General features: G+C 46.9%; 1 protein-coding gene across 3 annotated transcripts in view; it reads right to left on the bottom strand.

Moving 5' to 3' along the window:
* LOC122544181 (cell adhesion molecule CEACAM5-like) overlaps positions 1 to 14677 on the bottom strand; it is a 65487-nt gene that overhangs the window by 6191 nt on the left and 44619 nt on the right. For 2 of the 3 annotated variants that reach the window (XM_043683224.2, XM_043683222.2), the window contains 3 exons: positions 13230 to 13508; positions 9597 to 9860; positions 2903 to 3181 (listed from right to left, as the gene is read on the bottom strand). In XM_043683224.2, coding sequence (XP_043539159.2) covers positions 2903 to 3181; positions 9597 to 9860; positions 13230 to 13508 — 822 coding nt within the window. The remainder of the gene's footprint in view (positions 1 to 2902; positions 3182 to 9596; positions 9861 to 13229; positions 13509 to 14677) is intronic. The other variant, XM_043683223.2, reaches the window with a different exon arrangement.

Raw genomic sequence — 14677 nt, 5'->3', positions numbered from 1 at the left:
GGCTGAAGTCAGAAATAGGAAAGGTGCAGTCACCTTGTTGGGTGTTTACTATAGGCCCCCCAATAGCAGCAGAGATGTGGAGAAACAGATTGGGAAACAGATTTTGGAAAGGTGCAGAAGCCACAGGGTCGTAGTCATGGGCGACTTCAACTTCCCAAATATTGATTGGAAGCTCTTTAGATCAAGTAGATTGGATGGGGCGGTGTTTGTGCAGTGTGTCCAGGAAGCTTTTCTAACGCAGTATGTAGATTGTCCAACCAGAGGGGAGGCCATATTGGATTTGGTACTCGGTAATGAACCGGGACAAGTGGTGGGCTTGTTAGTGGGTGAACATTTTGGTGATGGTGACCACAATTCTGTGACTTTCACCTTGGTTATGGAGAGAGATAGGTGCGCACAACAAGGTAGATTTTATAATTGGGGGAAGGGAAATTACGATGCTGTAAGGCAGGATTTGAGGAGCATACGTTGGGAGCATAGGCTGTCAGGGAAGGATGTGGTGGAAATGTGGAACTTTTTCAAAGAGCAGATACGACGTGTCCATGATATGTATGTACCTATCAGGCAGGAAAGAAATGGTCGTGTGAGGGAGCCTTGGTTGACGAGAGAGGTTGAATGTCTGGTAAAGAGGAAGAAGGAGGCTTACATAAGGTTGAGGAAACAGGATTCAGACAGAGCAGTGGAGGGATACAGGATAGCCAGAAGGGACCTGAAGAAAGGGATTAGGAGAGCTAAGAGAGGGCATGAAAAATCGTTGGCGGATAGGATCAAGGATAACCCAAAGGCATTTTATGCGTATGTGAGAAACCTGAGAATGACGAGAACGAGGGTAGGTCCGATCAAGGACAGTAGTGGGAGACTGTGTATTGAGTCGGAAGAGATAGGAGATAGGAGAGGTCTTGAACTGGAAAGACACTGCTTGATTAGGGACAGCCAGCACGGATTTGTGAAGGGTAGGTCTTGCCTTACAAGTCTTATTGAATTCTTCGAGGAGGTGACCAAGCATTTGGATGAGGGAAGAGCAGTGGATGTAGTGTACATGGATTTTAGTAAGGCATTTGATAAGGTTCCCCATGGTAGGCTTATGCGGAAAGTCAGGAGGCATGGGATAGAGGGAAATTTGGCCAATTGGATAGAAAACTGGCTAACCGGTCGAAGGCAGAGAGTGGTGGTAGATGGTAAATATTCAGCCTGGAGCCCAGTTACAAGTGGAGTTCCGCAGGGATCAGTTCTGGGTCCTCTGCTGTTTGTAATTTTTATTAATGACTTAGATGAGGGAGTCGAAGGGTGGGTCAGTAAATTTGCAGATGATACGAAGATAGGTGGAGTTGTGGACAGTGAGGAGGGCTGTTGTCGGCTGCAGAGGGACTTAGATATGATGCAGAGCTGGGCTGAGGAGTGGCAGATGGAGTTCAACCCTGCCAAGTGTGAGGTTGTCCATTTTGGAAGAACAAATAAGAATGCGGAATACAGGGTTAATGGTAGGGTTCTTAGTCAGGTGGAGGAACAGAGGGATCTTGGGGTCTATGTACATAGATCTTTGAAGGTTGCCACTCAGGTGGATAGAGTTTGTAAGAAGGCCTATGGAGTATTATCGTTCATTAGCAGAGGGATTGAATTCAAGAGTCGTGAAGTGATGTTGCAGCTGTACAGGACTTTGGTTAGGCCACAGTTGGAGTACTGTGTGCAGTTCTGGTCGCCTCACTTTAGGAAAGATGTGGAAGCTTTGGAGAGGGTGCAGAGAAGATTTACCAGGATGTTGCCTGGAATGGAGAGGAAGTCGTACGAGGATAGGTTGAGAGTTCTCGGCCTTTTCTCGTTGGAACGGCGAAGGATGAGGGGTGACTTGATAGAGGTTTATAAGATGATCAGAGGAATAGATAGAGTAGACAGTCAGAAACTTTTTCCCCGGGTACAACAGAGTGTTACAAGGGGACATAAATTTAAGGTGAAGGGTGGAAGGTATAGGGGAGATGTCAGGGGTGGGTTCTTTACCCAGAGAGTGATGGGGGCATGGAATGCGCTGCCCGTGGGAGTGGTAGAGTCGGAATCATTGGCGACCTTTAAGCGGCATTTGGATAGGTACATGGATGGGTACTTAATCTAGGTTAGAAGTTCGGCACAACATCGTGGGCCGAAGGGCCTGTTCTGTGCTGTATTGTTCTATGTTCTATCTATGTTCTATGTTCTATGTTCTATGTTCTATGTTCTATGTTCTATACAGCATGGAAACAGACCCTTTGGTCCAACCAGTCCATGTTGACCATAATTCCAAACTAAACTGGTCGCACCTGCCTGTGCTTGACTCGTGTCTCTCCAAATATTTCTTATTCATGAACTTAGCCAAATATCTTTTAAAAATTGCATCTGTACCCGCATCATCCACTTCCTCTGGAAGTCTATTTGACACACACTCTCTGTGTAAAATAATTGCCCCTCATGTCTTTTTAAAATCTTTCTCCTCTCACCTTAAAAAAAAATCTCCCAGTCTTGAAACCCTCTCACCCTAGGAAAAAGACATCTACCATTCACCTCATCTATATCCCTCATGATTTTACAAACCTCTATACAGTCACCCCTCAACCTCCTAAGCTTCAGTGAAAGAGTCCCAGCCTAACCCTATAACTCAAACCCTCCATTCACTGCAACATACTGGGAAATGTCTTCTGAACCCTCTCCAGCTTAATGATGGCCAACCAGAACTATTCACAGTACTCCAGAAGAGACATCTGAGGAGCAGGGAAATCGATGTTTCGGCCAAAAGCCTGATGAAGGACTTTTGCCCGAAACGTCAATTTTCCTGCTCCTCAGATGCTGCCTGACCTACTGTGTTTTTCCAGCATCACTTGGAATTACACCGACACCAGCAGTCATTCCGTCACAAATAATGTCAGGTACTCACAGTAAATGACCAGTGGGAATGGATCACTCTCCTTGCTACTGATCAGACTCTCCACTGTGCAAGTGTAATTCCCTGCGTCGGATCTGTTCACGGCTTTGATGGTTAATGTCTTGTTCCTGTCCGAAAGTTCCACATTTTCACTGGGCAGCAGTGCATTCTGGTCCCTGCTCCACTTCAGGGAGTGCCAACTGCCAGATACACCACACGTCAGGACTGCTGTGCCATTGTGCTCCACCAGTGGCGAAGCATTGGCTGTAATCTCTGGTTTTGAAATGTCTTCTGAGACGAAGAGATAAAAAAAACATGATGGTTAGTCAGGGAAAGCAATCCTGCTTAAGGTCGCACAAGCTTAACGTCAGCACTGGTGGCTCAGTGGTTAGCACTGCTACCTCACAGCGCCAGGGGCGCGGGTTCGGTTCCACCCTCGGGCAACTGCCTGTGTGGAGTTTGCACGTTCTCTCTACATCTGCGTGGGATTCCTCCCCTGGTCCACAGATGTGCAGGTTAGGCAAATTGGCCATGCTAAATTGTCCCGTAGCATCTAGGGATGTGCAGGCTGGGCAAATTAGCTGCAAGGAAAGGCAGAGTTACAGGAATAGGATGGGGTTTGACTGGATGGGATGCTCTGTGGAAGGGCCAAATGGCCTGCTTCCCCGCTGTGGGGATTTTATGAATTGGCCTGAGGAGATGAGGGTGAACTGCTGCTGTGTTTGTGGTTTAAGGACACTCACAGTCCTGCCAGGGAAGGGAAGTTGCAGACCTTTCATTAAGCAACACTGAAGGAACAGTTCTGTAGCTGTAAACCACAGTAGTATGGAGCTCCAGAGAATTTGCAAGGGGTGATGGTCCCATATATCTGCTGCCCCATGTTCTTCTAATTGTTAGAGGTCATGCCTGTGGAAGGTGCTATTGGAGGAGCCTAGTTGAGTTAGTGCAGTGCATTTTGTAGATGGTACACACTGTTGCCACTCTATGTCAGCAGTGAAGGGCATTGAGTGCACTCCACCTGAGAGGATGATGTGTCACAAAGCTGGAAGTACATCAAAGGGTTGACTGATGATATTGGTGGCATCTTCAACTGACACATTGAACAGGGAATGGGAATTCTCTGAAAAGGAAGAAGGCGCAGTGTTAAAGGGAGAGTAATGGCACTGAGTGTATCACCCACTCAGAGAGTTGGCGCAGACCCAACGGCTGAATGTCATAGAATCTCTACAGAGTGGAAACAGACCATTTGTCCCAACAAGTCCACACTGGCCCTCTGAAGAGTAACCCACCCCGACCCATTCCTCTGCATTTACCCCTCACTAATGCACCTAACCTACACATCCCTCAACACTATGGAACAAGTTAATATGGCTAATCCACCCTAACGTGCACATCCCTGGGCACTATGGGACAATTTAGCATGGTCAATCGACCCTAACCTGCACATTCCTGAACACTATGGAGCAATTTAGCATGGTCAATTCACCCTAACCTGCATATCTTTGGACTGTGGGAGGAAACCGGAGCACACGGAGGAAACTCACGCAGACATGGAGAGAACATGCAACCCCATACAGACAGTCGCCTGAGGCGGGAATTGAACCTGGGCCCCTAGTGCTGTGAGGCAGCAGTGCTAACCCTCTGAGCCACTGTTGTGGTTCTGTTCGCCGAGCTGGGAATTTGTGTTGCAGACATTTCGTCCCCTGTCTAGGTGACATCCTCAGTGCTTGGGAGCCTCCTGTGAAGCGCTTCTGTGATCTTTCCTCCGGCATTTATAGTGGTTTGTCTCTGCCACTTCCGGTTGTCAGTTCCAGCTCTCCGTTGCAATGGTCGGTATATTGGGTCCAGATCGATGTGCTTATTGATTGAATCTGTGGATGAGTGCCATGCCTCTAGGAATTCCCTGGCTGTTCTCTGTTTGGCTTGTCCTATAATAGTAGTAAGGGTTTATGCCCGAAACGTCGACTCTCTTGTTCCCTGGATGCTGCCTGACCTGCTGCGCTGTTCCAGCAACACATTTTTCAGCTATAATAGTAGTGTTGTCCCAGTCGAATTCATGTTGCTTGTCATCTGAATTCGACTGGGACAACACTACTATTATAGGATAAACCAAACAGAGAACAACCAGGGAATTCCTAGAGGTATGGCACTCTTCCACAGATTCAATAAATAAGCACATCGACCTGGACCCAATATACCGGCCACTGCAGTGGACAGCTGGAACCGACAACCGGAAGTGGCAGATTCAAACCACTATAAATGCCAGAGGAAAGATCACAGAAGCGCTTCACAGGAGGCTCCCAAGTACTAAGGATGTCACCTAGACAGAGGACGAAATGTCTGCAACACAAATTCCCAGCTCGGCGAATAGAACCACAACAACGAGCACCCGAGCGACAAATCTTCTCACAAACTTTGAACCTCTGAGCCACCATGCTGCCCTCAACCTCTCTTTGTAACTGAAGCCCTCCAGGTAACCCTTCTCTGGAGCAGGGTTGAGTGCGGACTGGGCCCGGGGTGGTTAGCCTGTCACAGATGGCGACCAGTGGCTTGTGAGTTGAGTTTGGCCTAGCGTTGGGGGAGAGCGAGACCATGTATGGAAATCCCCCTTGCATGGAGCAACCACAGTCTATTGAGGGACTCTCTTTTGTAACTGGGCACTTTGTACCTAAGATGGTGTCATGTGTGGCGACACTGTACACCTTTCATTGTCCTCCTGCACCTTTGCACTTGAGTCCACATGAATTATAATTCTGCTGTCCTAATCTTGCACCCAGTCTGTCAGAATGTGACTCTAGACCATCCACGTTGACTGAGCAAGCCACCAAGGGGCAATTATGGATGGACACTTGATGGTAGCCTTGCCAGTCATACCCACATCCCAAGAAAGAGTAGTAAAAAAAACTCATCAGATCCAATCACATTACCAAAGGCTCGAATTCAGCCAAGTAAGGAACGCCAGTCATTCTTATTGTGAATGTTATGTTTGTAGATATCGGTGACTCAGTGGTTAGCACTGCTGTCTCACAGCTCCAGAGACACAGGGTCGATTCCACTCTCAGGCAGATGCCTGGGTGGAGTCTGCAGATTCTGCCCCCATGGGTTTCCTCCCTCAGTCCTAAGATGTGCAGCTTCAGTGGATTGGCCATGCTCAATCGCCCGTAGTGTTACGGAGATGTGTCGCTTAAATGGACTTGCCGTGGGAAATTGTCTAGGGAAGTGCAGGCTGGGTGGATTAGCCATGGAGAATGCAGGGTCACAGGGCTAGGGTGGGTCTGGATGGAATGCAAGGTTGTTTGCGAACTCAAAGGGCCGAATACACTGTAGGGAGTCTATTAAAAACAAATCTGGCCTTTGTATTGCAGGAGCTTTATGTGTGCCATCCATCCAAAGCCTCTGTTGCAAAACAAATACTTTGGGAGTCTGAAAATGTAAATACTCTTGAAACAAAGCCAAGAGAAACAGTTAGGAATGTAAACTGTAACCACCAACATCTGGTACAGATTCTTATTTGGAAAAGCAGACTGTGGTTCCTTCTATAGATTTCCACAAGCCTTCCCACCAATGCCCTCGGGATGTTTGTCCCCAGGTCTCAGGGTCGGGGTGGGGTGAAGAGAAATGCAGTAAATCGGCATGAACAAAGTCAAAGGTCAAACCCTGACATCAAGTGGAGCTCAGAGACAGCATTCGACAGCGTGAACAAACAATGCAAAATAACTGTTCAAGTGAACAGTGATGGTAAACCAACAGAGGTCATTCCCAGGGATAAACCTGATACAGCATTCAATGCTGGTCTCCCTGCTCTAGGAAGGATGTTGGAAAATTTGAAAGGATGTTGCGGGTTTGAGCTATTGGGAGAAGCTAAATAGGCCGGGGCTGTTTTCCATGGAGCATCGGGGTCTGAGGGGTGACCTGTCAGAGCTTTCTAAGGTCATGAGGGGCACGGATAGGGTGAATGGACAAAGTCGTTTCCACAGCTTAATGCGAGTCCAAAGCTAGGTGGCAGAGTTTTAAGGTGAGAGGGGAATGATTTAAAAGGGACCTGAGGGTCATATCGAGGGTGGTGCATGTATGGAAAGAGCTGCCATAGGAGGTCATGAAGGTTGATACAATTACAAAGGTATCTGGATGGGTACATGAACAGGATGGTTTAGAGAGATACGGGCCAAGTGCTTAAAAATGAAACTAGACAAATTTAGGGTGGCACAATGGTGCAGTGGTTAATACTGCTGCCTCACAGCACCAGGGTCCCAGGTTCGATTCCAGCCTCAGGCGACTGTCTGTGTGGAGTTTGCACATTCTCCCCGTGTCTGCGTGGGTTTCCTCCAGGTGCTCTGGTTTCCTCCCACAGTCCAAATATGTGCAGGTCAAGTGAATTGGCCAGGCTAAATTGCCAATAGTGTTAGGTACATTAGTCAGAGAGAAATGGGACTGGGTGGGTTACTCTTCGGAGGGTCAGTATGGACTGGTTGGGCCAAAGTGCCTGTTTCCACGCTGTAGGGAATCTAATCTGATATTGGGTCAGCATGGACAAGTTAGGCTAAAGGGTTTTATTCTGCACTATACAATTCTATGAGTATGAGTTTAACTATGGCAGAACATATATTCAACAAAAGATGCTGTTTAGTCTGCCTGAACATTGTAGGTCTTGAAGTTTGAAGGATGGGGGTAACTTAGATTTCAATAATGGCGCATCAAGTAGTTTATTAAGATAAAACCTTCCAGTCTCACTCAACAAACAGAGCATGAGGCTAAACCTGCACGTAATGTAAAACCAGGCAGTAAGAGCTTCTGTATGCATGTAAAAAGGAAAAGTCTGGTGGAAAACAAATGAAGGCCCTTTACAGGAGATTTGATCAAGGAGGGCAAGGGAATGATGGAGTAATTAATCAACTATGTTAGGTTGAACTTCAGAGAAAAAGACATAAAACCTTCCCAGAAATGTTAGCGATGCAATGGTCTTTTAGGAAGGAGGAACTTTTTTAAAAGCGCTGGGGGAATGAACGGGAGTAAAAGCTGAGGAATCCCTGGGGACCTCCGTATACATCGCATCATCCTCCGCCAATTCCGCCACCTACAAACCACCAGAGATATATTTCCCTCCCCACCCCTTTCCACTTTCTGTAAAGACCGCTCCTTTCGTACTACCTGGTCAGGTCCGCGCCCCCCCCCCCCAACAACCCACCCTCCCATCCTGGCATCTTCCCCTGCCACCGCAGGAATTGCAAAACCTGTGCCCACACCTCCTCCCTCACCTCCGTCCAAGGCCCCAAAGGAGCCTTCCACATCCATCAAAGTTTTACCTGCACATCCACCAATATCATTTATTGTATCCGTTGCTCACAATGCAGTCTCCTCTACATTGGGGAGACTGGACGCCTTCTCGCAGAGCGCTTCAGAGAACATCTTCGGGACACCTGGACCAACCAACCTCACTGCCCTGTGGCTGAACATTTCAACTCCCCTTCCCACTCTGCTGAGGGCATGCAGGTCCTGGGCCTCCTCCATTGCCACTCCCTCACCACCGGATGCCTAAAAGAAGAACGCCTCATCTTCCCCTTCGGGACCTCAGCACTGTCCTCATGACCTGTCCCACCTGTCCATCTTCCTTCCCACCTATCTGCTCCATCCTCCCCTCTGACCTATCACCTTTACCCCCACCTCCATCCACTTTTCGCACTCTCAGCTACCTTTACACCTGCCCCACCCCCCTCCCATTTATCTCTCCATCCCTGAGGCTCCCATCTTCATTCCTGATGAAGGGCGTTTGCCCGAAATGTTGATTCTCCTGCTCCTCGGATGCTGCCTAACCTGCTGTGCTTTTCCAGCACCGCACACTTGACTCTGATGATCTACATCCCAGGGTATTCAAGGAGGTGACCATGGAGATAGTGGATACATTGACTGCTAACTTGCAAAATTCGGTAAATTCAGGAACAGTTCCAGCTGGCAAATGCAACCCCACTGCTTCGAAGATAAAGGGGGTGAGAGAAAGCTGGGAATTCTAGACTCATCAACCTAACATCGATGGTAGGGAAAATGCTAGAGTCTGTTATAAAAGAAAGTTATAAAAGGGCACTCTGAAAATACAACAAAGTTATTATGGAAATCTGAAAGGGAAATCATGTTTGACAAATCCCCTGGAGCTTGTTTGAAGACATAACATGGAGAATAGATGAGGGAGGCGCAGTGGATGTGGTTTATTTGGATATTCAGAAAGCTTTTGATAAGTAAGCCGTGATTGTGCTGTATCAGCATGGGTTTGGTGGTAATATAATTGGTGGCATGGATTAGGAATTCCGGCCACTTCATCTTCTTGTGTTACACAGCGTTGGAAGGCGATCAATGAGTGGATAGTCAGAGGTAGTTCCGTTACTCAGAGAGTAGTAGGGGTATGGAACACCCTGCCTACAACGGGAGTAGACCCACCAGCTTTAAGGGCATTGAAATGATCATTGGATAAACATATGGCTGAAAATGGAAAAGTGTAGGATAGATGGGCTTCAGATTGGTTCCACAGATCGGTGCAACATCGAGGGCTGAAGGGCCTGTACTGTGCTGTAATGTTCTATGTTCTCATACGCAGCACACCTTCTATTGCAATCATAGAATATGCACACAAGCAATTATTAACACCAAATCCCAGTGTACACCCTAACAGCATATTTTTCATTTCTACATGGGGAACACAGAATTAAATCCTCACCAATTGCTGTTATTTTCTTTGTTGTTTCTGCATATAACATGGTGCGGTTGTTATAAGCCTTACAGGTGTAATTCCCAAAGTCACTTATGTTAATTTTGGAAAGGGTTAGTGTTTCACTTGTCTGCTGAAGAGAGATGCCGTTCAATAGCCATTCGAACGTTGCAGGAGGAACAGAGTCAGCAGTACACCGGAGAACGATATCGGATTCAGGTGCATACACTTCCTTCTCGTCTTCAATAGTCAGCTGAGGTGTATCCGGTCCGTCTGGAATGAGAGAGAGCATTGCTATAAGTAACAGGAACACACAGGAGTGCTCTCTGTCTCTGAGCTCTGGATCACACTGTTAGGATTTGATGGCTAAGGGAAGGACATTCGTAAAAATGGCCATATGTGTGTGTCAACGTGAAAATCTGCACATCGCATGTGGTAGGAGAGTGGGAGAGATTTCTGGTCAGCCGTGTGTGGAGAGAGATTGGAGCCTCTGATATCCACAGCATATGGAACATGTGTGTCACCATGGCAACTCAAGTATCTACGGTGTCTTATTTGGTGGAGCGCTAGTGTGGACCAGATTGGCACAGGATTTGATGCCCCTTTCAGCTGGGGGAGGTGCTCGGAACCTGTGCCCTTGCTCTACCTCAGGTGCTGCATGTTGGACTTGACTTTGGGCACAGAACTCATCATGTCCTAACTTCCCACAGCACGGAAAAAGATCTTTTGGTCCAACCAGTCCATACCGAACACAATCCCAAACTACACTAGTCCCACCTGCCTGCCCCCGGCCCATCTCCCTCCAAACCTCTCCTATTCATGGACTTACCCAAATTTCTTTTAAACTTTGTAAGTGTACCCACATCCACCGCTTCTTTCACTCCACATGAGGACCACCCTCTGTGCAAAATGTTTGCCCCTCGCATCTTTCTGAAATCTTTTTTCTCTCACTTGAAGAATGTGCCCCCTGCTCCTGAAACCACCCCCCCCCCCCCCCCCCCCATCCTAGAGAAAAGACAACACCCATCAACTCTGGGGTGGCACAGTGGCTCAGTGGCTAGCGCTGCTGCCTCACAGCTCCAGAGTTCGATTCTGGCCTCGGGCCACAACGTGTGTGGAGTTTGTACATTCTCCCCATGTCTGCATGGGTTTCCTCCCACAGCCCAAAGATGTGCAGGTTAAGTGAATTGACCGTACTAAATCACCCATAGTGTTAGGTACATTAATCAGGGGTAAATGGAGGGGAATCGGTCTAGGTGAGTTGCTCTTCAGAGGATCGGTGTGGACTTGTTGGGCCTGTTCCATACTGTAGGAAATCTATCTATACCCTTCATGAGGTCGCTTCTCAATCTCCTATGCTCCAGTGATTAAAGTCCCACTTTTCTTTCTAACTCAGAACTTCCATACCCGGCAACATCCTGGTAAAACTCTTCTGAATTCAAGGAAAAGAAGGAACACACAAAATGAATGAAGAACTCCATTTTATAAATGAACTTGCAGATTCGATGGGCCCAACAGCCTCTTTCCACACTGCTGGGATGCTTATGAAATACTTGGAAGAATGTTTGGCCCAGACTCATCCTTTGCACCTGGAAACAGGGTAGATTTTCAGAAATGGAATGGGCAACAAACTTCTAGCTACTTGACATAGGAGCAGCGCTCTGAAAGCTAGTGCTTCCAAATAAAGCTATTGGACTATAACCTGGTGTTGTGATTTTTAACTTTTTCCACATCTCATAGTGGTTTCCTCGCACATTTTCAAGGGCTGCATCTACTGCTACCTCACAGCACCAGGGACCCAAGTTCGATTCCCTCCTTGATCTACTGTCTGTGTGGAGTTTGCATATTCTCCCCATGTCTGCATGGATTTCCTCCAGGTGCTCCGGTTTTTTCCCACAGTCCAAAGATGTGGAGGTTAGGGTGGATTGGCCATGCTAAATTGTCCCATAGTGTCCAGGGATGTGCAGGTTAGGGTGGATTGGCCATGCAAATTGTCCCATAGTGCCCAGAGATGTGTAGGTTAGGGTGAATTGGCCATGCTAAATTGTCCCATAGTGTCCAGGGATGTGTAGGTTAGGGTGGATTGGCCATGCAAATTGTCCCATAGTGTCCAGGGATGTGCAGGTTAGGGTGGATTGGCCATGCTAAATTGTCCCATAGTGCCCAGAGATGTGTAGGTTAGGGTGAATTGGCCATGCTAAATTGCCCCATAGTGTCTAGGGATATGTAGTTAGGATGGATTGGCCATACTGAATTATCCCATAGTGTCCAGGGATGTGCAGGTTAGGGTGGATTGGCCATGCTAAATTGTCCCATAGTATTCAGGGATGTGCAGGTTAGGGTGGATTGGCCATGCTAAGTTGTCCATAGTGTTAGATGCGTTAGTCAAGGGTAAATGTAGGGTAGGGGAATGGGTCTTGGTAGGTTATTCTTCAGAGGGTTGGTGTGGACATGTTAGACCAAATGGCCTGTTTCCACACTGTAGGTAATCTAATCTAATTACTGAGAGACTGGAGTCAGAAGTAGGCCAGATTGAGTAAGGATAGCAGCTTCCTGCTACAAAGCAGATGAGTGAAGCAGATCAACTTTTATGAATAAAGATACAAGTCTACCATTACCGAGATAAGCTTTTAATTCGAGTTTTATTGTGTACATGTTGGAGTTTGAAGCTATGGTGCAAGATCTTTACAAGCCAAAGTGACCAAGGTAACGGCCAAGGTAAAGTTACCAAACCGCAGGGGGTCAGGAGGAATGACTGCTGGTCAGGACATGGGGCGAGGTTGAGAAGGAGACCCTATATCCTGCACTCATAGATTGTGGGAGTTGGTTAATATCACATTGCATTGCAAACCAGCTGTCCAGCCAACTGTGCTAACTAATCCCCAGCAAATGCATGCTGTAAAACAGCATCTACATAGGAACAGAAGGAGGCCATTCAGCCCCTTTAGCCTGTTCCACCATTCAATGAGATTGTGGCTGATCCGTGGCCTACCTCCACCTACCTTCCTTCGCTCCATATCCCTTAATATTTTCGCTGCACCGAACTCAAAATTAAAATTAACAACTGATCCAGCATCCACTGCTGTTTGTGGAACAGCATTCCAAATGTCCCCCACCCTTTGCGTGCTTCCTAACGTCTCTCCTGAACTCAACTGGCCAGAATTATTCGACTATGCCCCCTAGTTCAGGAATCTCTAACCAGTGGAACGAGTTCGTCTGTAAGTTTATCTGTCTTTTCTTGTTATTGCATTGAAGACTTCTATAAGATCACCCCTTAACCTTCCATATTCTCAAGAAACCAGGTCCAATTTGTATAATCTCTCCTCAGTCCGGGTATAATTCTTGTAAACCTGCACTCCCTCTGAGGTCAATATATTCTTCCTCAGGTGTGGTGTCCATTTCTGCGGACAGCACTCCGAGGGAGGTCCAACCAGGAATTTGTAGGTAAATTAGGATTTTGTACACCTGCAGCACAACTTCTGAACCCTTAGACTCCAGTCATCTAGATAGAAAGTAATTGGCATACCCAATAATGTGACAAATTACACTTCCTGAATTTGGATAAAATATTTCAATAAATTACCATGAGGTACAAACAGCAAACTTTAAAATTCTAACATACCGTCACTGATTTGTACTCACAGTAAACGTTCAGTTCAAATGGATTGCTGGTTTCGTTATTTCTGTAGCCCCATGCCTGGCACGTGTAATTGCCTGAATCAGATCTGTTCACCAATAATATTGACAGTGTGACATTATCCTCTGATAACTTCACCCTCTCGTTGTTCTGAATAAATTGGTTCGCCTTCATCCAGTTCAGATATCGCAGATCACCAGTCACGTGACAAGTCAAGGACACCGTGTCGTTGTGTTCAACAGGGTCTGAAACATCTGCAGTAATGTTTGGCTTCGAGACCGGCTCTGGAATAGAGAGAAACGATTGTCTTTCTATTGTTGCATAGCTTTCCATTTTATTGAAATCAGTGCATTGGCGCTGGAGCATTTGCGTGAAAATGAAAGGTGAAATTGCTATTGTCCTTCTCTCTCATTAGAAAGAGATAACGCAGGCGAGGGATGGGGTTGAAAAGGAGAGGTCTTGGTGTGTGAAGTGAACTCATGCCAATGACATCACTCTGCATTGCAAACTAACTAACCAACCCTTGCTTGTAAACACTATGTGTCAAAAAAGATTATTTTAATGCAATTTGTTTTAGATTAGATTACCTACAGTATGGAAACAGGCCCTTCGACCCAACAAGTCCACACAACAAGTCCGAAGAGTAACCCACCCACTCCCATTTCCTTACTCTATATTTACCCCGACTTGGAAATTTAGCTTGGCCAATTCAACTGGCCTATAGCTGGGTGGCACAGTGGTTAGCACTGCTACCTCACAGCGCTAGAGACCTGGGTTCAATTCCCACCTCAAGCAACTGGCTGTGTGGAGTTTGCACATTCTGCCCGTGTCTGTGTGAGTTTCCTCCAGGTGCTCTGGTTTCCTCCCGCAGTCCAAAAATGTGCAGGTTAGGTGAATTGGCCATGTTAAATTGCCTGTAGTGTTAGTTGAAGGGGTAAATGTAGGGGTCTGGGTGGGTTGCTCTTTGGAGGGTCAGTGTGGACTTGTTTCCACACTATAAGTAATCTAAATCTTTTTGGATTGTGGGAGGAAACCAGAGTAAATCCACGTAGACATGGGGAGAATGTGCAAATTCCACACAGACAGTCGCCTTGAGGTGGGAATCGAACCCGGCTCGCTGGTGCTGTGAGGCAGCAGTCACTAGCCACTGTGCCATCATATTTTCTTTAACGTCAAACTTTCAGAACATTATATTGGCCGGATGTTCCCTACTGACACCTGAATTAAGTTATTGCAGGAGGTGTACGGAACCAGTAAATAAGAAGAGGTCATGGCGAGTTTTGAGAAGATTTGGAGCTCAGGTTGAGGTTCTGGATGGAGGTTTGCTCGCTGAGCTGGAAGGTTAGTTTCATCACCACACTATGTAACATCATTAGTAAGCCTCCAGATGGCGCCAGAGGCTCACTATTGGTGTAACCTAGTCTGGTGGCAAAACATCTGAAAATGAACCTTT

This window comes from Chiloscyllium plagiosum, unplaced genomic scaffold (genome assembly GCF_037043375.1).
Source record: "Chiloscyllium plagiosum isolate Xiang-an unplaced genomic scaffold, Cpla_swu_hap1 HiC_scaffold_38, whole genome shotgun sequence".
Lineage (NCBI taxonomy): Eukaryota > Metazoa > Chordata > Chondrichthyes > Orectolobiformes > Hemiscylliidae > Chiloscyllium > Chiloscyllium plagiosum.
The sequence above is the reverse complement of the archived record's forward strand: the minus strand, read 5'-3'. Positions and strand labels throughout refer to the sequence as shown.